The sequence below is a fragment of the Penicillium cosmopolitanum genome, assembly GCF_028827165.1.
Source record: "Penicillium cosmopolitanum strain IBT 29677 chromosome Unknown utg000006l:49.0-5199605.0:1.0-5204138.0, whole genome shotgun sequence".
NCBI classification, from domain to species: domain Eukaryota; kingdom Fungi; phylum Ascomycota; class Eurotiomycetes; order Eurotiales; family Aspergillaceae; genus Penicillium; species Penicillium cosmopolitanum.
The window spans coordinates 2,418,342-2,440,929 of NW_026622676.1; the positions used below are offsets into that span (position 1 = coordinate 2,418,342).

The following is a 22,588-nucleotide window of genomic DNA, read 5'->3' on the forward strand; positions in this document are numbered from 1 at the left end:
CGTGAGGATGTCCCCACATGTACTTGTCGAGCCCCCAGCCCTGGGGGTTTCTGCCCCATACAATGTCAGGTTGGCCCGAGTACTTGTGGACAACCGTTATTCGGGGGTTTACCTGGCCAAATGCGATTCTGATTGCACATCACCGGCAAACATGGACTGCGATTCCTGTGGGCTATGGCTCAGTTCATTGTGTACCTGCCTGCAGAATCCAGGATATTGTGATTGGCAACACGGAAAGGGTGTACCAGGCTGGGTGAAGCTCGCCGGTGGCTATTTAGCCATACCAAATCAGGCGATACGCAACATCTTGGCCCTACAAAACCAACCACCAAGTCTTGCAACGACCGGTTGGGACTTTGGCCAGCAATATTCTAACCCAAGTGCTGATGGTCTGGCTATTAATCCTGTGCGTTCTGTCACTCAGGACCAAGTCCACATGCACATTTGTCCTTTCAATACCGACATGCGCAACTTTTTAACTACCAAGTCCACCGCCTCGATTGCAAATTACAAAACTCTACAGCCGATCCAACTCAGTCAACAATTTATGCATGGCAACCCAACCACAATGTGGTGTCTCGCTTCACAAAACAAAAACACGCCTATCAGTGGGGGTAGTGTTTATGACGCTATTAACAGTGTACTCCAGATGAAGAACGTATGCAATTTCAATGTAGCTGCAGCAGTGGTACGTGATGGAAATGGATATACGTGGGGATGTGTTACAGGTGATTATGGTGATACAGAGCATAGGTTCTTGGACTGCCCTTGACCCGGCTACTTACTAGTACTATGTATTTAAAATGATCTGCCTTTTGTTCTGCTGCCGACTTTGCCTTTTATTGGAGTTTGTTTCAATTTAAGTTTATTCTTCAATTTGAAATACTTCAACCAGATATTTTTTTTTCACACTGACTGGACCATGGCAACTTCCAACCCTAGATTAGTATTTATTTACCATGCATATTTTGCTTACACTCTTACCGCATTTCTTGTACCCTTGATGTTTAGCCACGTCGTTGTAGGTGGCGTGGTGGGAACAGGATTCAAGTTTTGATGGTCTGTTCCGAGTGCTAGTGAAATATGTTAGCAGGGACCAACAAGATTACCCCTCGTTGACTATTCTCGTCTCCGCCTTCTAATCGCAGACTGGTAGCTATATAAGATAGAAAATATAGGCTAATCTATTGCATCCCAGGTAGCTATTGGTTTTCCCTTGGGAGTCAAACTTTTGCTGCAGCGCCACTGTATTCAGGACAATAAGTGTTAAGTTAATTACCCCCAGAGATGTACTGGTTTGGTTTCTGAGTACATGATGTTCCTCTCTCTCTTATGCAGTAGTCGCGGTAGGAGTCGCCGATACAGTCGCGGTTGTCGCGGTTGCCGTATGGGTAAAGCACACGATATCGTTGCCCTCGAGGTGAACGGCGTCCTCTTTGTCACTGTTAGTTACGAGTATTTTTGATAATGGAGCCGAGATACCTTACTGATAGCGATACTTCCACAGCCTGCATCTGTGCAGTCGATGCTTTCATCGTCAATTTTGCACTTTTCCCAATTACAGCCCCATTTGTTCTCTGCGCTATAATTAAAGGCATTTCCGCTTTTGCAAAATACTAGCAATTCATCGACCTGGGTATCTTATGGCTAGCCCAAACTTACTTGTCTTGTGCGTAGAGTTGGTTGTTGGCGTCGACGAGGCAGTTGTTCATTCCCATATTAGAGCTGACGTTGGCGTCACAATCTTCGCAGTTCCAAATGAGAACGAATGTCCCGACAGATGGCTGGGACTGCCATGCCCAATCGGCATAAGCAAGACCTGTAAAAGCAGGGAGTAAAAGAGTAGCAGCTTGAAGAACACGCATTTTGACGGTAAAATGGTAGAAAATCTCGAAATGGTTCAAAGGGATATTTTATCTGCGTAGAAACTGGATTGGCCCGCGACTTAAATACTTCAACATGACCACTCTACACCCTTACCCAGAGACCGCCCCCAAATATTATGAAAGTCGGACCCCAACCCAATGGCAAGGCTGTGAACAATGTCTCATCATAGTAATTAGAGAGGACGTAGCCGTCTCCACTTCAAAACACAGAGCAATATCAAGTTATCTTGTTCAATCCTGGATGCTTAAGCGGAACACTACCATGACCTGAGAATCCGAGACTATCTAGGTACTTGATTAACTTATACCAGTGATGTTAAGAAGAATAACAGCTCTTCGAAGCTGATGGTTTTGATTTAATACGAATCCGAAATTAGATAGATTGAAGGTTTCCAGCCCCTGGCATCGATGGGGCCGGCCCCATTTTAGCCTGAATCCCAGTGGATAAACTTGAAAGAGATACTACATATTTCAGGAGTTATGGGGGAGGCTCCAATTTAGCTTGTATGGACCTTCAAATGACGTAAGGGATCAAAGGGGGGATAGAGCGGAAATGGCCAAAGATTAATCGTACTCCAACGCACAAATATTCATGACAAAACAGAATTGGACTATAGGCCACCTCAAAAATGGGAGCATATTTGTAGCGAGAGACAACGCTGGCCGTCAAGATATGAATGACGAACCAACCCCACAGAATTTATGGGTCCCGCTTACTCCGTCAGGTATCTAGAGCGAAGGAGCGAAGGTGGTGCTCAAAAAATGCGTCCACTGGCGATCACTCCCTGGATGAGTCTGAGCCTGGACTGAAATTTACTCAGTAAACCTAATAAACAGTCTCATTAAAGCCACAACACCAAGAATAGCCCACCGAGAAGAGGAAATATGGTAGCTACGGAGTACGTATTATAGTGGGGACGCAGGGTATACGGAGTACGCGATGTATATAGAGCCTGACCTGCCCGAGAAACGATTCAAACATCTCTTCTTTCTACAAAATAACAACCCCTCTCTCTATTACCTACTACCTCTCGTGGCCGTTCCTGGTTCGCAGACTCGCACTGGGGGGGGTCTGCCCTTGGGTATTCATCTCTTTCGCTATATTTTTATTGTTACTACGCTAGTGGTCATTAATTCATGCAAATATGCTCTTGGCTATTTAAATCACGATTGAGACTCCATGCAATGAAACATTTGACGGAGTTGAAGTTGTTAAAATTGCCCCGCAAACCGCTAGATCATGAAACGATCCACTAGCCCAAAAGGGGTCTGTTTGACATCTGCCAGTGGCTCAAAATGGATATAGATTATTCAGCCCTTAATAATGCCCAGAAAATATCGGATCCTGCAGGATTTCGGCCACAAATTCCTGCCTATAAATTTGTTCTTCAAGGACTCAATGACCTGTTCGACCTTAACAGCTCAAGAATTTTATGCTAAGCGGCCTGAGATATGTCAATCCCTATACCAAGAAGCTACAAGGCATTTCGCCGTACCTCCGGAGACACCCCTCTCATCGTCCAGCCCGTAACAGAAGAACTTCCTTCCTCGCTTACCCCTGAAGAAGTATTAATTCGCATTCGAGCCGTATCTCTCAATTATCGAGATGTAGCCATGCTCAATGGCAAATACCCAAGCTTTGCTCTTGAGCGAGGTATCCCGGCATCCGACTGCGCCGCTGAGGTCCTCGCGATCGGAGATAATGTATCTGGCTTCAAGATCGGAGATCGGGTTGCTCCTATCTTTGACCTCAATGCTCTAGAGGGTACTGAAATTGAGAAGAGAACACTTGGTGGAGATATCGATGGCGTGTTGCGCGAGTTCGCTATTTTCGACCAGAGCGTCCTCGTGCATTTGCCAGAGCACCTCTCGTGGGAGGAGGTGAGTTTGTTCGGAAACCAAGCAATACTAGCATATTTTCTAATTGTGTTGTGTTATCTTGGCTTAGGCCGCGTGTGTGACTATCTCGGGTACCACCGCATGGAATTGCTTGAATATGCCAAATGCAAAGGGCAGCGTACTTCTCCAAGGTAAACTCAAATTCCTCTCGGTCGGACATTGAGGAGATAGATGCTAATCACAGATACATCCAGGTACTGGGGGCGTGAGTTTATTTGCCTTGCTACTTTGCTTGAGTGCCGGCCTTCACGTTATCATTACGTCCTCTTCCGATGAAAAGCTAGACAGAGTTAAAGCCTTGGGACCGCCCGGTGCGATAGAAACAATCAACTACAAGACATACCCGAAGTGGGAAGACGAAGTGAAGCGCATGACGAATAATCGAGGAGTTGACATTGTGATTGAAACGGGAGGGCCTACTACTATCCTCCAAAGTCTCCATTCGCTCGTCCGAAGAGGTACCATCTCTCTAATTGGTATCCTGGGAGGACTTCAGATGAATAGCTACCCTGACACTTTCACGCCTTTGCTTCTGAATACTGCCACCATCAAGTGAGTTAATTTGCAACAGACCGGGTGATGATCTTGTTGTTCAGTGCTAATGCAGCTTCCTCCGCAGAGCAATCTTCGTCGGCTCGAAAATCGACCAGGATAACCTGTGCAAGTATTTGGCTGACCACAAGGTTTCGCTGAAACCTCTGCTTGATGAGAAGATTTTCTCGTTCGCAGATCCGCAGAAAGCCTTTGATCACCTATACTCCGGTCAACATATTGGCAAAGTTGTGATCAAGATATGAGCATCAGAATCAGGCAAGGGACAGGCAGATATTTCTAGATAGATACTAGTAGACTTTCACTTTGAAGCTGAGTCGGGATTGGGTTTACTGTCTTCATCCGAATAAAATATTCCATCCATCCTTCGACAGGCCCACGGCATCCGATTTGTGCATAAGTTTAGATTCCTATAAACAAAGATGTATAATTCCATCGGAGTAACAATTCACAAATGCCATTGATTATGTTCGTATCTTCTCTAATGAGTCTGGGGCCCTCTCACCGGTCCTCGCTTCGATAGAAGTCTTATAAGACCGCCACTTCCACGCAGGCACATTTGCAGCGTACATCTCATCAATCTCAGCAAAAGTGCGACCACGTGTTTCCGGCATGAAGAAGTACATGAAAACAAGGATGGCGGCCATACATCCGGCAAAAATGAGGTATGTCTTCGCGCCGAGATTTGCCGCGTCCGCCGATGTCAAGTGCGGGACAACGAGGGTGGTGATGACTGCGGTTATTTCCTGGCAAGCGATGGTATAAGACATGGTATAGTGGCGTAGCTTTGGAGTGGCGATTTCAGAGGGCATCAGGTTCGAGAGTGAGAAGAACGAAGATGCCCAGAAGAAATTAAATATAAAGGAAAGCACTGCGATTGCGAGAGTCGCCTGCTTATTTCCTTTCTGAAAAGCGAGGGCACCGGCGACCACATCGATCACGAACAAGATACTCATTCCAGTGAAGGCGGTTGGGCGTCTGCCCACGCGGTCAATCACCAATGGTGCAGCAATTGTACCGGCTAAAGTGCAACATGAAGCAATGATAGTCAAGGTGAATGCATCTGCAACACCCAGTTCGGTGAGGAACACGGTTGTATAAGTAGTCGAGAGAATAACACCCGATATTTGGTTGAGGGAAAAGAAGGAGCCTGCGACAAGAGTCCGTTTGAGATGCTCTCTTTTGAAGATATGCCAAAATCTGACCTCGGATTGAAGTTCGCGATTGAATCTTTCACAAAGTTCTATGAGCTGAATTTCGTCATCGACTTTTTCATCACTGAAGCCGCGGAGTTTGCGTAAATTATGTCGAGCTTGTTCCACATTTCCTTTGGAGATAAGCCATTCCGGACTCTCTGGTAGAGGAATTGTCAAGACCAATAGAATGACTGGCACGGCACTTTGCACAGCAAGAGGAATTTGGTAGGCCAATTTTCCGCCCAGTTTGTTTGTACCCCATACCACGACAGTGCCTACGACACCGGCTATAAGGTTTAGAATGTTGATCGAACTGACGCATCTACCTCTGATAGAGACTGGAACCACCTTGAATAATGATTAGTATTATTCTTTCTGGTAGGTCAAGGGTGAAAGGGCTGTACCTCTGAAACATAAAGGGGAGCAGTCGCCAGAGCTATGCCCATGGCAAACCCATTCACAGAACGACCGGCCACAAAAGCTCCCAAATTAGGTGCGAAGACTTGTAGTAGTCCTCCACCAATTGAAATTATATAAGCCGCCACCACAGGCCACTTGCGACCAAAGTGGAAGTTCAATGGCGAGGCCACCAATCCACCGAATACAGCGCCAACTAAGGGTACCGAGAACACGAGATCTTGATTCTGGGCCGTGAAAGCGTATTTACCGGTTGCTGGGTTGGGTCCCTGGAATTTCGCAACCTGACGGTGCCGTTAATACCTGGGTTGAATGGCAAGGGTCAATTGAGAATGCACTTACAAACGGAGTTAATGCCGCAAGGGGCGAGATGAGTTTATCATCATAACCAAAAATGAACGACGCCGCGCCAAATACTATACAAGAAAAGACCAGGAGAAAGTTGACGGCGCCTTTCTCTGATTTCCGCGGATCGACATGCTCAACCTGCGCGGAGGCGATTTCATCCTTATCGACATTCATTGCTGCACGGAGAGACCAAGCCCAGTGTGAAAGCAGGGCGGTCGGAGTGCAAGCTCTGGAGAGCAAACGAGGCTCCACCTGCATTGATATTTATATACAGGGTGCTCAGTCTGCGCAGGGCCATAGCGGGGTGGAGGATTTCCCCATGGAGAAACTGGAGAAGCATGGGATGATCGGGGCGCCTCCCGAGAGATTCCAGTGTGCTTCTCTCCCTAAAACTAAAATACGGGGTACAACGGGTGACTAATCACAATTTACGTTTAAGGTTATTCACCGCATCACTCTCCGCTTACCCTTTGTGGATGAGAAAGATGGGAGGCCTCTAACTTCCAAGGGGTAGTTCGAATAACTTGGATACCTCATGTTTTCCAAAGAGTAGAAGGTGGCGATTCACGTCCCTCGGGATTCCCATCATTGTACTGACTCCTATCATGAGACTTGGGACTAAGCTTTAGTGTCCTACTCGACAGCAAAGAGGTCTAGCCGAGTCCGTCGAATCTAGCCATGGTCATGCCCAGGTGGCGATGGCCAGACGAACCCATCTGAGCTCTTCGTGATTCACGACTTATCTAACCTTCAAAGGGCAGGGATAATCGTCCCTTCTTCTTAGACCTGATCTATCTTTCTGTAATCGATTGCAGTATTCAAGTTATCGAAACCATTCCTAACGACGTATTATGCGTCTCGAATATATCACGATACTCCCCTTGACCGTGGGCTGGGTGTTTGCAGCCCCGGCACAGAACCTTGCGCTCGCGAAGAAGCAGTCTGTCGGCGTGAATAGCTGCTGGTGCTGTGAGATAGCGCTGCAGCCGAACGGAAAATTCTACGGCGCCGGGACGGGCTGTAAGGTTGCTACTAGTATGCCCCCCTCAAACCCTTCTTTGGGATCTCTATCTAATGTGAGTTGTAGCTGCATGCAGTCCATCGCACAAGCTCTGCTGCACGGCGGCAGTTGTAAGCTGCTTCTCTACTCACTTTCAATATATTAGCGTACTAACTGCGTAGTTTCTACCGTTTGTTGCTTGTACAGGACCAGCTCAAGGTAGCGGTAGTGGGGCTGGTACAGGGGTGGATGATATTGGGAAAGAGAAGGGGGACGGAACTTATATTATGTGCGCCCATGTGCATTTTCAGTTTTGAATAGGGGTCTTAACAGCCTGAGTCCCTTCACCAGTAAAAGTGACGACTTTCGCTTTACGTCGATTGAAAGCTTCGTATGAAATTAAGGCTGTGCATAGCTTCAAAATATGCCACCTCTGCAGTGCTTAATCTTTTGCCACATCAAATACATTCGCAGATCATAAATCACACTAAGCACCGACGCGTTGTGCGTCTTTCTAATATTCTAGCTCTCCTGTGACACGAACCAACCCTGGCGTCAACTTAGATGAATAAGTATAACCAGCACATTCAACAGCCGACACCTTGAACTAATTCATATACCACATTTCTAGATATGGCGGCTATTTATATTTTCTCTAGAATTGTAGCTTTATGTCGAAAATAGCCTTTTGCACTCTCCTATTTTGCACCAATACCATGAACGCATCTTCGGAGGAAGGGTCTGAGTCGTCTAATAGTCTAGTAGGCGTGCTTATTTATTTTTGGATCTGTAACAATACATAGCTATGCAGCTGGCCCATGCTTCCACTTCTTGTGTTATTACCATCAAGATCAGGACAAATATGGAAAAATACGCAAATATCCATAGTATTAGGGGTTGAAAGAGTATATCAATGTTCCAGAACATTGAAGACAATAACGGGTGCCATTGTAGTCATACAATGTTGGTATTTTGGAAGCTTGACGGAATGATGGCTATGTTTCCTGACCTCACATTCTTGATTCTGAACAGCATCCTTTTCTGGAGTTGAGGCCATTAAAATGCTAAATTAGTCTCGCCTGGTGAATGGTAGGACAAAGTACAACATCAAATACCCTCAAAGAGTCAGATAGTACTCATCAGATCCGTCTACAAAAAATTCCATGGCTAGTTCTATAAGGCCCGACCTCTAGCCTTTGGAGACTAGCATTATAACCAGGTAATACTCATCGGGCTACCGGAGTATATCACGGCCAGAGATCCACCGCTTCCCACTCATTTCCCAGCCAAAACCCCGCCATGAAAATATGCTTTAGACAACCCCTGCACTGAATAGTTTCTTGCATGAAACTATGATTGGCCGTCATTTGACACCAACACTTACTCGGAGCTGATCGGCAAGCGGCGTGTTACAGTTGATGTGGGATGTCACGTCACTGTGGGGGAAGTCTGCGGAGAACCCTGGCAATGCAGTATGTACGAGTATTCACGGGCGCTAGCTACAGGTAAATTCATTGGCTATTATGCGGAAAAATAACATGTTCCTGAATATTGGCTGCTCCTTCAATAGGGAATTCTCCGGTGTTGATTTTCTTCAGTCCGGACTTCGGGGTAGTTCTCTCAATGAAACTTGTTTAAAGGCAGACATGATGCCCGGCCCATATTGGACCTTTCTTCAATCTACTACGCCTTTCAGATCTTGAATTTGGATCCTTTTTTAATGAAAATTCCAGACATGAATCTGCTCTTGGTCTTGCTAGGTGCCTTGGCAAGCCCCACGCTGGCCGCTCTAGAGCTTGTACCAGGCGCAACATGGACTGCTGTGAGTCTTCAATGGTTGCAAGCTAGAATTGTCCTTGGTTATAACAACCTTGCCCTTTTACATAGTCAAATGGGGAGCATCTACAGGCCCATGGTGCCGGATTCATCGAAGAAAATGGAGTTTATTACATGATCGGCGAAGATAAAACAGATGGTACTTACTTTCAGAACATCAATTGTTATTCGTCGTCCGATCTTGTTCAATGGAAATATGTCGGGGCCCTTCTGAGCCGAACCGCTTCTGGCGATCTGGGCCCTTCACGAGTTGTGGAGCGACCGAAGATTATCTACAATGACAGCACGAAGAAATATGTGCTCTATGCTCATATTGACAGCTCGAGCTATGGCGAGGCAAAAGTGGGCGTGGCAACAGGAGATTCAGTATGTGGGAAATATAGTGAGTGCCTAACTATTTCAACATTGTCCGCTGAAAAGAGCTGAACGAAATTTTCTAGACTACCTGGGTAGCTTCCAGCCGATGGGAAATACTAGTAGAGATATGACTCTGTTTAAAGATGACGACGGATCTGGGTATCTTATCTCCGAGGACGTATGTATCATCTGTCCCTGTTATGATGAGAAATACCCGCTAAGAGTTGATCAAATTCGCGACATTAGCGGCCAAAAGGACTGCATATCTACAAACTGACGGCTGATTACCATAACATCTCCTCTGAGACGTATCTCTTTCCGGACCCAGGAAATATCGAAGCGCCAGCACTTATGAAACGCGATGGTCTCTACTACCTTTTTGGGTCGCATCTGTCAGGTTGGTCAGACAATGACAACGTCTACTCTACATCAAAGTCACTCGGAAGTGGATGGACAGATTGGCAAACATTTGCACCTGTTGGCAGCAACACGTTCTCCTCCCAGACAAACTACGTGCTCTCCATCGATGAAAATCGGGTTATGTACATGGGAGATCGCTGGGTAAGCACTGATCTTATGACAAGCACGTATGTCTGGTTACCACTAGAAATTTCGGGCGCGACTGTCGCTATGAAGTGGTACGATCACTGGGCCCCGAATCTTGGATCTTCATCTGGATTCCAGACATCTATATCCAATACGACAGTTCAGGGAGAAAGTGGTAGCTATGCCTCGGGAGCAAAGAGCATCAGCTGTACTGGCTGCTCTGGGGGTTCCGCAGCTGGTTATATTGGAGGGCCAAGTGACGGAAGCGTCACATTGAGTGGCATTCAAGCCAGTGATTCCACAGCAACCACAATCACGTTCGAGTATAGAAATGGTGACTCGGGAACGCGGTATGCAAACGTCACATTCAATGACTCTCCCGCTCAAAAGGTCGCGTTCTTAGCAAGTGGAGGCAATGTTAAGAGAAGCGTTATAAACACTCAACTTAAGGCAGGTAAGGGCAATACGATTGTCATCGAGGGATATAATACTGGATACGGCCCGGACATTGATGAGGTGGAAATTCCATCAGAATAGTTGCAGTATATGTGAAAGAAGCTACACAATAGCAAATCCTGAAATTGTGATTTTATGTCTCTTTATTTTCTTTTTCTTTTCCTATACCCACAAATTGGAAGTAAACTGATGCAACTAACTGGGTGTTGGCTTTTTCTGCCAGTCAAAAATGATAGTGGCCCCCGCGACACCAAGTTGGACGGAACCCACGGGATCAAACATGATAATAGATTGATCATTCATATAACCGGATTTATTATTTCATGGTAATCGAAAGTTCCTAACCAAGTTCAAAATGACTTTCAAATAATCATTTCCGGGAAAATCCCGATCTGCCACTATCCGCAACCATTTGCGGGAAGCCATCCAAGTTCTGCCAGAGTATCGGGATTTCCAGTAATCCCCAATTCAATTACCCCGGATCTTTCGCTAATGAGAAGATCCAATGAAAAGTGATTAAAAGGAGCTCAGGCCTATGCAATACAAACAAGATATGGGGTAGCATTGCGTTTACGGGGCACATGAGTTTCCCCGATAATCCTCCGCTTCGATCGACATCTGCCGAGCGAGCCCCCGACTAAGTCCCGGCCAAATCCCATCCTGTTCTGCTCGTGGGAAAACATTCTCGAGGAAAAGGCTCGGCCAAATTGTGCATACTGCAGTGATACTGACATATGTATGCGAACCCCTGCACTCATTTTTCCGACGAGCACTTTCTTACGCAATCCTCTGTGATAAGGGATCAAGTCGGTCGCATTTAATTTCTCTAGCGATTGATTCGCTTTGCCAAGGGGTCCTGCCTACAACCCTGATCTTTGTGATTGAATCACCACACTGATCCGACTCGACCCCAAACTAGCTTCAAAGGGTCGACATGTCTGTTCTTCTCGATTCACCAGACGTGGCCACTGGTCTGCAAGAGCAGCGCCTCTGCCCTTCACAACATGTCGATGGATCAAACCCAATTCTAGCAAAAGCTACTACTTCCAAGCCATTTTTCCATGTGACCGCTCCGCATGGCTGGATAAATGATCCCTGTGGCCTAGGTTACGATCCAACCACCGGACTATACCATCTTTTCTTTCAATGGAATCCTTGGGGCAACGACTGGGGCAACATGTCATGGGGACATGCTATTTCAAAGAATCTTGTATCTTGGGAAACATCTCCAGAGCCAGCTATGACACCGTCCGCTCAATATGATTGCCGAGGTGTCTTTACCGGATGTTTACGGTCTACCGATGTGTTTGGCGAGCCTGGGAAGATGACAATAATATACTCGTCCGTCAGTCATCTGCCGATTCATTTCACATTACCGTATACATATGGTTGTGAATCAATCAGTCTTTCCGTGTCAGAGGATGGTGGAAAGACCTGGCAGCGACAGGATTGCAATCCTGTCATCTCTGGACCACCTAAGCACCTTTCCGTGACTGGATGGCGAGACCCCTTTCTCACAACTTGGAACCGAGGATGCCGAGATGCCTCGCCCGAGAAAGATTCGAACTTGTATGGGATAACAGCCGGTGGTATTGTAGGCAAAGCCCCAGTTATCTATGTTTATAAAGTCAACGCCCATGATCTTCGTCAGTGGGAGTATATCGGCCCATTGGTAGACGTTGGCCTCAATTTTCGACCATCACGCTGGTCCGGCGATTTTGGCGTCAATTGGGAGGTATCGAATTTACTGACATTGGCCAACGATTCCGGTGATGAGCGAGACTTTGTCATTATGGGAGTTGAGGGGTGTCTGCGTGCGGAAAAACCGAACGAGGAGACGCGTCGACAGGCTCGTTTTAAAAGAGATCCTCGGGGTCAGATGTGGATGTCTGTGAGAGCGCGCAAACCTGAAGAGCACAACTCGATTAATGAGCCACTTTCAGATTATGCCTTTGCTGGATATTTTGATCACGGGTGCTTATATGCTGCCAATTCTTTCTGGGACCCGCAGACTTCCCAGCGCATTGTTTTTGGCTGGATTACGGAAGAGGATTTGCCTGATGGTCCTCGCCATCGTCAGGGTTGGAGCAGTATGATATCGCTGCCTCGTGTCGTGCGGATGATGACATTGTATAATGTGAAGAGGGCACGCAGCTCGCGACTGGAAACGATTACCTCGATTGAGGCGACTGCCGATTCCTCCAAACACGGTACCTTCACTATTCATACGTTGGAAATCAGTCCAGAATCACGACTTTCTCAGCTCCGAGCTGGTGCTATCGAGCGCCAACTAACCGGAATGTCATTGCCTGCGGGTCTCAATGCGTCTTCTGAAGCTGATATTCCTCTGGCGACTTCTCGGTGGGAACTTCGGACTGAATTCTCTGTCGGGAAATCGTGCAAGAGAGTTGGTATCGAGATTGGACACAGTGCCAGTGAGTGACTTCGTATACAAAATACAAATACCTTGCTAGGTTCTGGATACTAATATGGGCGTGGTAGACTTTGAACATCGCACGATCCTTTCTTGGGATCCATGCAGTGAAACATTTACGATTCGCCGACCTCCAGTAACAAACACTGAGATCAACCATGGAGATGAGTCGGCACCCCATACGCTTTTCACCTTCCGCAATGAGCATGGCGACGATGTTGAAGAAACGCTTCGCGTGCATGCGTTCTTCGATAGGAGCGTACTCGAGGTCTTTGTGAATGAGAGGACAGTGATCACAACTCGCATCTACCATCCCTCGGAGCAATGCTTCGGTATCAGATTCTTTGCCGAGGCAGAGAACTTCCAGTCTGGCGAGCCGGCGAAACTCCTTGAAGCTCAAGCTTGGGATGGGCTCGAAGCAAGGTCACAATAATTTAAATTAATAGACATTAGCTACCATAGTCTCATAATTATTTGAAGAAATAAACCGAAGTGATTGATGCTTGATGATTGGTATTATTTGCTTGAACCCCAATTTATGCGAGTTGCTATATGCAGCCAAGAGAGTAAATATTATACAGAACAATGAAGTGGACACGATCAGAGTTTCCACACGGCCCATCCCTTGAGATCGAGCTCTTTGATAATTCCTCGAAGGGGACCTTGTAACTCCTTACCATCCGCCCAAACCTTTGGCCCAACCATATAACTGATGAAGCCTTCGGGACCAGAAACCAATATTAGTTTTCTCCCGGGCACATTGTCCAAAGGTCGTGGAGTAGATGCAATATAATCTGAAATCTCCTTCTTGCCAATAAATCGGTTTTCCTCGTCGAGGTAATAGTCGACGGTGACCTGGCCCGGGTATTGAGACTTGAGACCATCCAGCTCTCGCACAATCATAGACGTACTCTTGTCTTCCAAGGAGTGGAGCGCTGCCTGGTCGTTCGAGGATGTGTTTTTAGACGAACCAAACCACCCTGAGAACCATGACCGACGGACCGTTTCAAGTACAGGTGTATCGCTTTGACCCCCGATACAATCTTCCTTTAGCCGGTTGGCCCAGAAGATATGTATCCGCGGTCGGTTTTCTTCAGTTGTGCGGTTCAACAAAGAATATCCAGCCTGCAACGCCGGGGCAATCCCCGTTCCGCCAGCAATGAACAGGACTTCTTGAGTTTCCTTCGGAATGGCGCACTCAATCTGCGGTCCTCGCATCTCGATATCAGCGCCTATGCTAAGGCTATGCAGATATCGAGAAACCTCTCCAAACGGGTCTTTGCGAATAAAGAAACGCAGGTAGCCTTCATTCTCCTCGTCGACGGTCAACGGCGTTGCTGCTGTCACAGGGAGGGGTGTATAATCTCGTCCAATCTGTAGTTGAGGCTGCTTGAACATCACGCTCCACACTCCTATTCTCCAAGCATCCTCGTAGACATCGTAGTTGCGATCGCTATGGTATCGAGGGCGGAGGGTGAAAAGGCTGCTTGTCGATGAGACCGGCTCTCTTGACACGAGGCTATATTTGGTGAAAGTTTCTGGATTGAGGGTATCGGACGCTGGGCTTTGCGACCGTAAATATGCGCCAGTGCTACCAGCAGCAATTGTTATAATGGCAATGCCTACCCAGCGATTTTTCGGAGACGGAGGTGCGGATTTCGGGGAGGCAGTCGAGGCAGAGGCGAAACGGCGATAGTGAGCCACCGACTGCCGCAGTGCAGACCTACGGCAGCATAACGATGAGAGAGAGGAGGAGTTCATGGGGATTTGCGGTCTTTGAAGGGTCATCGCATTGTCAGAGGAGTATTTAAGTTATTAAGTTGGGAAAACCGCGGGGAAATTGGGAGTTGCAGAAGGTCAAAGCCGATTGGGCGATCGACGAACAACAGCAATTCACCCCCTTGGCAGACTTCGCCTTCGCCTGGACCCTTTGCCTCTCTCTCCACCGCGGATCTTTCTTTCTTTCTTTCTTTCTCTTCTCTCTTTCCACCACCCTCACCCTCTCTACTACCTCGATCGCTGGGAAATGGAGAGTTTTGCCAATATCTCCTGACCCCCCGTCGAATCGAGCCCTCTCTCTCTCACTACCACCACTACCACCCACCCCGGGTTTAACAACCAAAAAGAATGTCGAATCCGGGATTCTCACACGACCGAAATGGCCTCGCCGCTCCACGAGACTCGTTAGAACTCGCATCTCTCGCCTCTTCGTCTCCCGTATCCGTTGCCGGTTCTTCGCGATCCTCCTCCCCGATGGAATCTCCTCCTCGCGCAAACTGTCACTCGAAGATGAAGATCCACTCGCCGATGACCAAGGAGATGTCTACCTCGAAGCCGGTCGCCAAAGAGGCTATTCCGTATCCTCTGCATTCGATTTCGGACGCAACCTTTTCCCATTATCCCAAACACAAGGTGGCTATGCTCCTCTAGGCGCACCTACGACATTAGATCGCCAGGGACAGGATGGATCTTTGGAACGGAACAAGACGTTGACATACTTGAACGGACTCTCCCTAATCGTTGGTCTGATTATCGGCTCTGGAATTTTCTCCTCGCCGAGCCAGGTCAACGCGAACGCGGGTTCGCCAGGCGCATCACTCATTGTTTGGGCTGTTGCTGGTTTGCTCGCGTGGACAGGCGCGGCGAGCTATGCGGAACTGGGAGGAGCGATCCCACTCAATGGAGGAGCTCAGGTCTATCTTTCAAAGATCTTCGGCGAACTTCCTGGGTTCCTTTTCACCTGGTGTGCCGTTTTGGTGCTGAAGCCTGGATCGGCAGCTATTATTTCAATTATCTTTGGTGAATATATTGTGCGAGCATTCGTGGGTGCCGATGTGGAAGATGTCAGCCCGTGGATCAACAAGGGCGTTGCTATCGGTGGTCTGGTAGCGGTGACTCTGTTCAACTGCATCTCCACCAAGATCGCGACCCGCATTGGAGATCTTTTTATGTTCTTCAAGTTTGTCGCTCTTCTTGGTGTAACTGTCACGGGAATCGTGGTGGCAATCACTGGTTATTCGTCGAAAGGAAGCGCCAGCGACGAGTGGAAAAACGCCAGTTGGTTCGCAGGAACCAATACAGAAATATCGGACTTTGCGGTGGCGTTGTATGCAGGACTGTGGGCATTTGACGGCTGGGACAATGTAAGTGTGACTGATTTTCTTTTTTTAGTTTGAAAAGGCCCTCTCTAATACCTTTCTTTCAGACGAACTATGTGACTGGCGAGTTCAAGAACCCGAACCGCGATTTGCCGCGTGTGATCCATACCGCTATGCCCTTGGTCATTCTGTGTTATCTGATGGCCAACGTTGCCTACTTCCTCGTTTTGCCCCACGATACAATTGAAGGAAGCAACACCGTTGCCGTCCAATTTGGCGGCAAGGTCTTCGGCCCCGTCGGTGCTGTTGTTCTCGCACTAGTTGTGGGAGCCAGCTGCTTCGGAGCTCTCAATGCAACGACATTCACTAGCGGTCGACTTGTTTACGCGGCCGGAAAGGAAGGTTATCTTCCATCGTTATTCGGACGCATCGGATTGGGCAACTCCTCCTCCCCAACCCCAGCCGCGGGCACTCGTCTCCGTCGCCGTTCTTGGGCCCGGAAATCCATCTCACGTCTATTTGGCGACGAATCCCGGCTTGGATTCACTCCCATATACGCCATGGCGTTCAATGCAGCATTGACCGCCGCATATATTGCCGTTGGTGAATTCGCTACCTTGGTTACCTTCTATGGTGTGGCCGGGTATACATTTTACTTCGTCACTGTCCTCGGCTTGATCGTTCTCCGCATTCGCGAACCCCATCTCGAGCGTCCGTACCGAACCTGGATTACAACTCCTATTATATTCTGCTGTGTTAGCCTGTTTCTACTCAGCCGTGCTGTCATCGCTGAACCTCTTCAAACTCTGATTGTGGTTGCATTCATCATCACTGGCGTCCCTGTTTATTACTGGCGCATATATCAGCGAGATGGTCAAACTGGAATCTCTTGGAAGTTCTGGAAGTCACGTTCTCGATAGAGGATGGATGGATGCCAATGATCTCCCCTACGTGACCTCGTTGATATCGCTATTTATTTGTTTAGTTTGATGATTGATACCCATGCATATAAAACCGGGTGTATGGTTTGAGCAATGTGCTCAAATGTCTTGTCCCTGCGTTGCTCTGGGATTTACCAGGCGCGCTGTTGGCGTACGATGTGATGACGGTGGCTTGCCAAGTGCATTTGAATTTTCTTTTCTCTCCGCTGTCTTATTATCCTTATTATTTTTGGATGGTCTGTTTCAATTTCTTATACTAGATCAGAATAATAAATAATCATTGCATCTATAGCATATAGCTACCTACTACTCAATGTTCAAGTTTACAACCAGTAAACCATGACACGCAGATAAAGAAATTATATATGGAATGTGGTCAGCCGAAGAAGAAAAAAGGAGGGATAGTATCAATAAATATTCTTTTTTGGATTTCTCTTGCGCATATATCATTAATCTCGTACCATAAGGTTATGTTGAATAGTGCAACTAGCAGGGACTCAACTCGGATAGATCAATATCATGATACCACCAGCCCTCCTAGTCACTCACTCATTTCAAGTTCTCTGAAAAACTTCTCGATCCCCAGGTTGAATTCGCTAACAGTCAACAAAAAAAACTTTGTTTTGCCTCAAAGACTCGGACTCAGACAAGTCTACTGCCCAGTAGCAAAATCCTCCAAATACTGCACCAACTTCTGCACATTCTCCAACGGAACAGCGTTGTAGTTGCTAGCACGCATACCGCCAACACTACGGTGACCCTTAAGTCCCTGAAGAAGGCGCTTCTCAGCACCAGCAAGGAACTCCTTCTCCTTCGCATCGTCGCCGCTGTAAACGCGGAAGCAGATGTTCATACGGCTGCGAACGCTCTTGTCCGGCACAACCTGGTAAGCTTCCGGGTACTTGTCCAGAGCACCGTAGATGAGCGCCGCCTTCTTGTCAGCGACCTGCTCTTGTCCAGTGACCTTTTGGGCGCCGAATTCGGAGACAAGGTCGGCCATGACTTGGCCTGCGATCCAGAGGTTGAAGATGGGGAGGGTGTTGTAGAGGGAGTTGTTCTTGGCGATGGTGGCGTAGTCGAGCACGACAGGGCCGGGGAGACCGCCAATGTTCAGACGGTGTAGGAGGGCGGGGGAGGAGTCGCGGTTTGAGGGGGGGAGTAGGTCCTTGCGGACGATGGCGATGGTGATACCGGTAACACCGATGTTCTTTTGAGCGCCGCCCTGTTGGATAAGTTAGTAAAATGTAAAAAATGGAATGTTGCTTTCGCTTTAATGCACGTACGAAAATGACAGCATATTTGCTAACATCAACCTTCCGGCTGATAAAGTTGGAGCTCATGTCCGCAATAACAAGACGCTCATCCTCCTCGTCCTGACCCTGCGCCTCCAGCGACTTCGGGAAGCTCTGAAACTCGACACCATCAACAGTCTCATTGTCACAGAAGTAGACGAAGGCAGAACCCTTACCACCCTCACGCTTGGTGGGAGTCAAGGACCAAGTATCCTCAGTCGGGATCTTGCCAAACTTGCCATTATTGGCCTTGCGCGCATCCAGAGCAACATTGACATACTTGGAGCCAACAAGACGAGCAGCCTCCTGCGAAGCCTTAAGCGACCAGGATCCCGTAACAAGGTAATCGAGCTTCAGTTCCTCGTCCACTTCCTTCGCCAGTCTCTGGAAGACCTGTTCATCGATCTGCTCCTTCTCAGCACCAGGGTTGGCTTTCAGGATATCGGCCTCGGCGCGGCGGCGTCGGCGCTCGATCCAGACGGAGACTAGGTTTTGCACGACGGCGCTGAACTCGCCGCTTCCGCCGGCCTGCATGAAGAGGACCTCATAGTTGTCGGGGATATCGAGGAGGGTGGAGAGGTTTGCCTTTGCGTCAGCGAGGATTTTGTTGGCGGTTGGAGAGCGGTGCGAGATCTCGCCGAGTCCGAGGCCGCAGTCGTTGTAGTTCACGAAAGCCTTGCCGCCGGCCTCGACGACTGAGGTTGGTAGGGGAGCGGGGCCGGCTCCGAAGTAGGCAACTTCTTGTCGAGAAGGCATTTTGAAAGAATGGTCGAGGATCAGGTGGGAGATGGAGGGAGGGGAAAGGAAGGAAAGAAGATGCTGGTAAAGCGGGAGAGAAAAAGCTCAAGAGTGGAGATCGCACCTTGGTGGATCAGATTAACTTTGGAGTCATCGCGAGAAGAGCAATTGAGTCAATTTAAGGAGCTGCTAGAAGATTTAGCCGGTTGAATGTCCTAGTCCATTCACCGGGTTTTTTTCCTATTAAGCCAATGGTTATTCTGAACTAAAAATGAAATTTGGCGGCAATGGCGGGGTATGAGTCAAGGCTGCAGATGGCAGACAAGTTGCATAAAATGGTTCTACAAGGTTCAATTGCTGGAAAATTGATACTCTAGAGTAAGGAGTAGGTGAATTTATTGAGTAAGTCTTTAAAAACATATTCCTATTAGCGGCCACTAAATAATTGTTCAACTTTGTCTTAGAAACGCGGAGGGACCTTGATCAATGACGGCGGGGTTGATCTACACTATGTAAAACAGTAGAGTACATAACAAACCTGTTTATAGTATAATCTAATTAATCAGCACCCTCATGGTTTTCAGGATAGAATATGATATTTAGATAGTATGGAGGATACTCTAGAATATTTGAGGACCTAATTCCTAAAAATACTCTAAATATACTGTAGATTATCCCTTTAAATTAATGTATTCCTATGTTCAAAGTGTATTCAGCCGACATCGGCGGATTAAAGATGTAGCACGTGATGTGTTTGCTCTATTTGCCCCGTTTGCCCCCCGCCATTGACCAATCAGCGGTCGGATGAGTCATTTGTCCAAATAGCCGGCCGCCCATTCGGTAGTCGTTTTTTCTCACGTTGGAGGAACTCCGAACTGCCGATAGTTCCAAGTTCACTACTTTCTTGTCCTTCAAGGGTTCTCGGTTCTCGGTGGCACCATGACTGTACGTGTTTATCCTCAAACAATTCCGGTATTACTTGCTAATTGACCTTACCCTCATACAGTCCCGATTGATGCCCTCCGTCTCTGGCCAAAGGGCCATGCTGGGCCGCCTCCGCGTTCCCAGCACCCTTCGCCGCACTTTCATGACCTCCCGAGTCTTTCTGCAAACTGCCTTCAACTCCCAGCTCGAAGACCCCGCCGCTGCCGCGCTGTTTTCCTCCCTGCAGACCTCCAAGGCTGTGCCTCAGACCCTGACCGAGAAGATCGTCCAGCAATACGCCGTCGGCCTCGCCAAGGACAAGTTTGTCAAGGCCGGTGACTATGTGACAATCTCTCCGCACCGCGTCATGACCCACGACAACTCGTGGCCCGTCGCCCTGAAGTTCATGTCTATTGGTGCTTCTAAGATTCACGACCCCAACCAAATCGTCATGACCCTCGACCACGACGTGCAGAACAAGAGCGAGAAGAACCTCCAGAAGTACCAGCAGATTGAGGACTTCGCCAAGCTCCACGGAGTCGAGTTCTACCCTGCCGGACGTGGTATTGGTCACCAGGTTATGATTGAGGAGGGTTTCGCATGGCCCGGAACTCTTTGTGTCGCATCCGACTCTCACAGTAACATGTACGGCGGTGTCTCTTGCTTGGGTACTCCTATTGTGCGAACAGATGCGGCAAGCTGCTGGGCCAGTGGACGCACTTGGTGGCAGCTGCCTGCGGGAGCCAAGGTCAACCTGACCGGTGTTCTGCCTCCCGGCGTTACCGGCAAGGACGTGATCGTCGCTCTTTGCGGTCTGTTCGACAAGGATGATGTTCTGAACCATACCATTGAGTTCACTGGTTCTGAGGAGACCATGCGCAGTCTTTCTGTTGACGACCGGTTGACTATCGCTAACATGACCACTGAATGGGGTGCTTTGTCAGGTCTTTTCCCTATGGACGATGTGCTCAAGGGTTGGATGAAGGGCAAGGCCACCCTTGGTGCCATGGGCCTGGCGGATGGAGATGGATCTTACAAGACGTTGGCCTCGCAACGATTCACCCACGAGGCCATCGATCAGCTGTTCGCCAACCCTCTGGCTGCTGACAAGGGTGCCAAGTACTCCAAGGAGCTTTTCCTTGACCTTGCTTCGCTTTCCCCTTACGTCTCTGGTCCCAACTCTGTTAAGGTTGCCACTCCTCTGGGCGAGCTCGAGGCCGCTGATATCAAGGTTAACAAGGCCTACCTTGTCTCTTGCACAAACTCCCGTGCCTCGGATATCGCTGCCGCGGCTCGTGTGTTCAAGGAGGCTGCTGAGAAGAACGGTGGTCAGGTCCCCAAGATCGCCGAGGGTGTTGAGTTTTACATCGGTGCTGCTTCTATTCCTGAGCAGCTCGCTGCCGAGGGTGCTGGTGACTGGCAGGTCCTGATTGATGCTGGCGCAACCGTTCTTCCCGCTGGCTGTGGTCCTTGCATTGGTCTGGGCACTGGTCTTCTTGAGCCTGGTGAGGTTGGCATCAGTGCCTCCAACCGTAACTTCAAGGGTCGCATGGGAAGCCCCGACGCCAAGGCTTACCTGGGCAGCCCCGAGGTCGTTGCTGCCTCTGCTCTGAGCGGAAAGCTGTCCGGCCCTGGGTGGTACAAGACTCCCGAGGACTACGCTGGCGTCATCCGTGGCGAGGGCGACGGTATCCGCGAAGAGGACCGTATGCTCACCAACGAGGAGGCTCTGGAGAAGATCCTTGGTCAGATGGACGAGCTGATCGCCGACGGCGAGAAGAAATTCTCTCCCGAGCCTTCTTCCACTGAGAGTGATGCCACCGAGGCCACCACCTCTGACGATGCCCTGACCGAGCTGTACCCCGGCTTCCCCGAGAGCATTTCCGGCGAGATCGTCTTCTGCGACGCGGATAACATCAACACCGATGGTATCTACCCAGGCAAGTACACCTACCAGGACAACGTCTCAGAGGAGACCATGGCCGAGGTCTGCATGTCCAACTACGACACCGACTTCGCCAACCTCGCCAAGCAGGGCGACATCTTGGTCTCCGGCTTCAACTTCGGCTGCGGTAGCTCTCGCGAGCAGGCCGCTACCGCCATTCTCGCCAAGAAGATCCCCCTTGTTGTCTCCGGCAGCTTTGGCAACATCTTCTCCCGAAACAGCATCAACAACGCCCTGATGGGTCTCGAAGTTCCCCGTCTCATTGCCCGTCTGCGCGAGCACTACGCCGCTGAAGGCAAGGCTCTCACTCGCCGCACTGGCTGGACCCTGACCTGGGACGTTCGCCGTAGCCAGATCGAGGTGCAGGAGGGTGAGGGTGGTGCCAAGTGGACTCACAAGGTCGGTGAGCTCCCGGCCAATGTGCAGGAGATTATCGCCAAGGGAGGTCTGGAGAAGTGGGTTAAGAACGCCATCGAGGCCTGAGCTTGATGTTTTATCTTTATCTTTTATCTTTATCTTCATCCTTTTTGGAGGAGGATAATTGATAATTGAGGCTCGTTTCGATTTATTGGGTTCCGGTTTGCGGAATTTGGCGTTTTTAAGACGACGTGATACCCGAGCTTTTTTGGTCATTCTATACTATATATATTACTTTACTTATACTATAGACGCAACTTGCAGCGTGAAAGTTTGTGGTTTTTTTGATGGGCGGATTTGTATATG

General features: G+C 48.6%; 10 protein-coding genes across 10 annotated transcripts; 6 read left to right on the forward strand and 4 right to left on the reverse strand.

The window, feature by feature from the left end:
* Positions 1–151: 151 nt before the first annotated feature.
* Positions 152–772, forward strand: N7509_005415 (uncharacterized protein; the record flags this gene model as incomplete). The annotated part of the gene is made up of 1 exon (XM_056630052.1): positions 152–772. One exon carries the CDS (start codon positions 152–154, stop codon positions 770–772), a length of 621 nt encoding a protein of 206 aa, XP_056489354.1.
* An 886-nt stretch (positions 773–1,658) lies between these two features.
* On the reverse strand, positions 1,659–1,865 carry N7509_005416 (uncharacterized protein; the record flags this gene model as incomplete). The annotated part of the gene is made up of 1 exon (XM_056630053.1): positions 1,659–1,865. One exon carries the CDS (start codon positions 1,863–1,865, stop codon positions 1,659–1,661), a length of 207 nt encoding a protein of 68 aa, XP_056489355.1.
* A 1,473-nt stretch (positions 1,866–3,338) lies between these two features.
* Positions 3,339–4,582, forward strand: N7509_005417 (zinc-dependent alcohol dehydrogenase family protein; the record flags this gene model as incomplete). The annotated part of the gene is made up of 4 exons (XM_056630054.1): positions 3,339–3,767; positions 3,835–3,916; positions 3,980–4,337; positions 4,405–4,582. The coding sequence occupies 4 exons, from the start codon at positions 3,339–3,341 to the stop codon at positions 4,580–4,582; spliced, it is 1,047 nt and encodes a 348-aa protein (XP_056489356.1).
* A 219-nt stretch (positions 4,583–4,801) lies between these two features.
* Positions 4,802–6,472, reverse strand: N7509_005418 (uncharacterized protein; the record flags this gene model as incomplete). The annotated part of the gene is made up of 3 exons (XM_056630055.1): positions 4,802–5,881; positions 5,938–6,234; positions 6,293–6,472. 3 exons carry the CDS (start codon positions 6,470–6,472, stop codon positions 4,802–4,804), a joined length of 1,557 nt encoding a protein of 518 aa, XP_056489357.1.
* Positions 6,473–9,033: 2,561 nt separating this feature from the next.
* Positions 9,034–10,574, forward strand: N7509_005419 (glycosyl hydrolase family 43 protein; the record flags this gene model as incomplete). Its single annotated transcript, XM_056630056.1, has 4 exons — positions 9,034–9,120; positions 9,186–9,516; positions 9,575–9,669; positions 9,738–10,574. The coding sequence occupies 4 exons, from the start codon at positions 9,034–9,036 to the stop codon at positions 10,572–10,574; spliced, it is 1,350 nt and encodes a 449-aa protein (XP_056489358.1).
* Positions 10,575–11,427: 853 nt separating this feature from the next.
* N7509_005420 (glycoside hydrolase family 32 protein) lies at positions 11,428–13,360 on the forward strand (the record flags this gene model as incomplete). Its single annotated transcript, XM_056630057.1, has 2 exons — positions 11,428–12,928; positions 12,996–13,360. 2 exons carry the CDS (start codon positions 11,428–11,430, stop codon positions 13,358–13,360), a joined length of 1,866 nt encoding a protein of 621 aa, XP_056489359.1.
* Positions 13,361–13,527: 167 nt separating this feature from the next.
* N7509_005421 (cytochrome b5 reductase family protein) lies at positions 13,528–14,688 on the reverse strand (the record flags this gene model as incomplete). Its single annotated transcript, XM_056630058.1, has 1 exon — positions 13,528–14,688. The coding sequence occupies one exon, from the start codon at positions 14,686–14,688 to the stop codon at positions 13,528–13,530; it is 1,161 nt and encodes a 386-aa protein (XP_056489360.1).
* A 366-nt stretch (positions 14,689–15,054) lies between these two features.
* Positions 15,055–16,945, forward strand: N7509_005422 (putative amino acid transporter; the record flags this gene model as incomplete). The annotated part of the gene is made up of 3 exons (XM_056630059.1): positions 15,055–15,339; positions 15,384–16,070; positions 16,133–16,945. 3 exons carry the CDS (start codon positions 15,055–15,057, stop codon positions 16,943–16,945), a joined length of 1,785 nt encoding a protein of 594 aa, XP_056489361.1.
* Positions 16,946–17,618: 673 nt separating this feature from the next.
* On the reverse strand, positions 17,619–19,014 carry N7509_005423 (O-phospho-L-serine:2-oxoglutarate transaminase; the record flags this gene model as incomplete). The annotated part of the gene is made up of 2 exons (XM_056630060.1): positions 17,619–18,188; positions 18,250–19,014. 2 exons carry the CDS (start codon positions 19,012–19,014, stop codon positions 17,619–17,621), a joined length of 1,335 nt encoding a protein of 444 aa, XP_056489362.1.
* Positions 19,015–19,935: 921 nt separating this feature from the next.
* lysF (homoaconitase LysF) lies at positions 19,936–22,348 on the forward strand (the record flags this gene model as incomplete). Its single annotated transcript, XM_056630061.1, has 2 exons — positions 19,936–19,941; positions 20,003–22,348. 2 exons carry the CDS (start codon positions 19,936–19,938, stop codon positions 22,346–22,348), a joined length of 2,352 nt encoding a protein of 783 aa, XP_056489363.1.
* Positions 22,349–22,588: the final 240 nt, after the last annotated feature.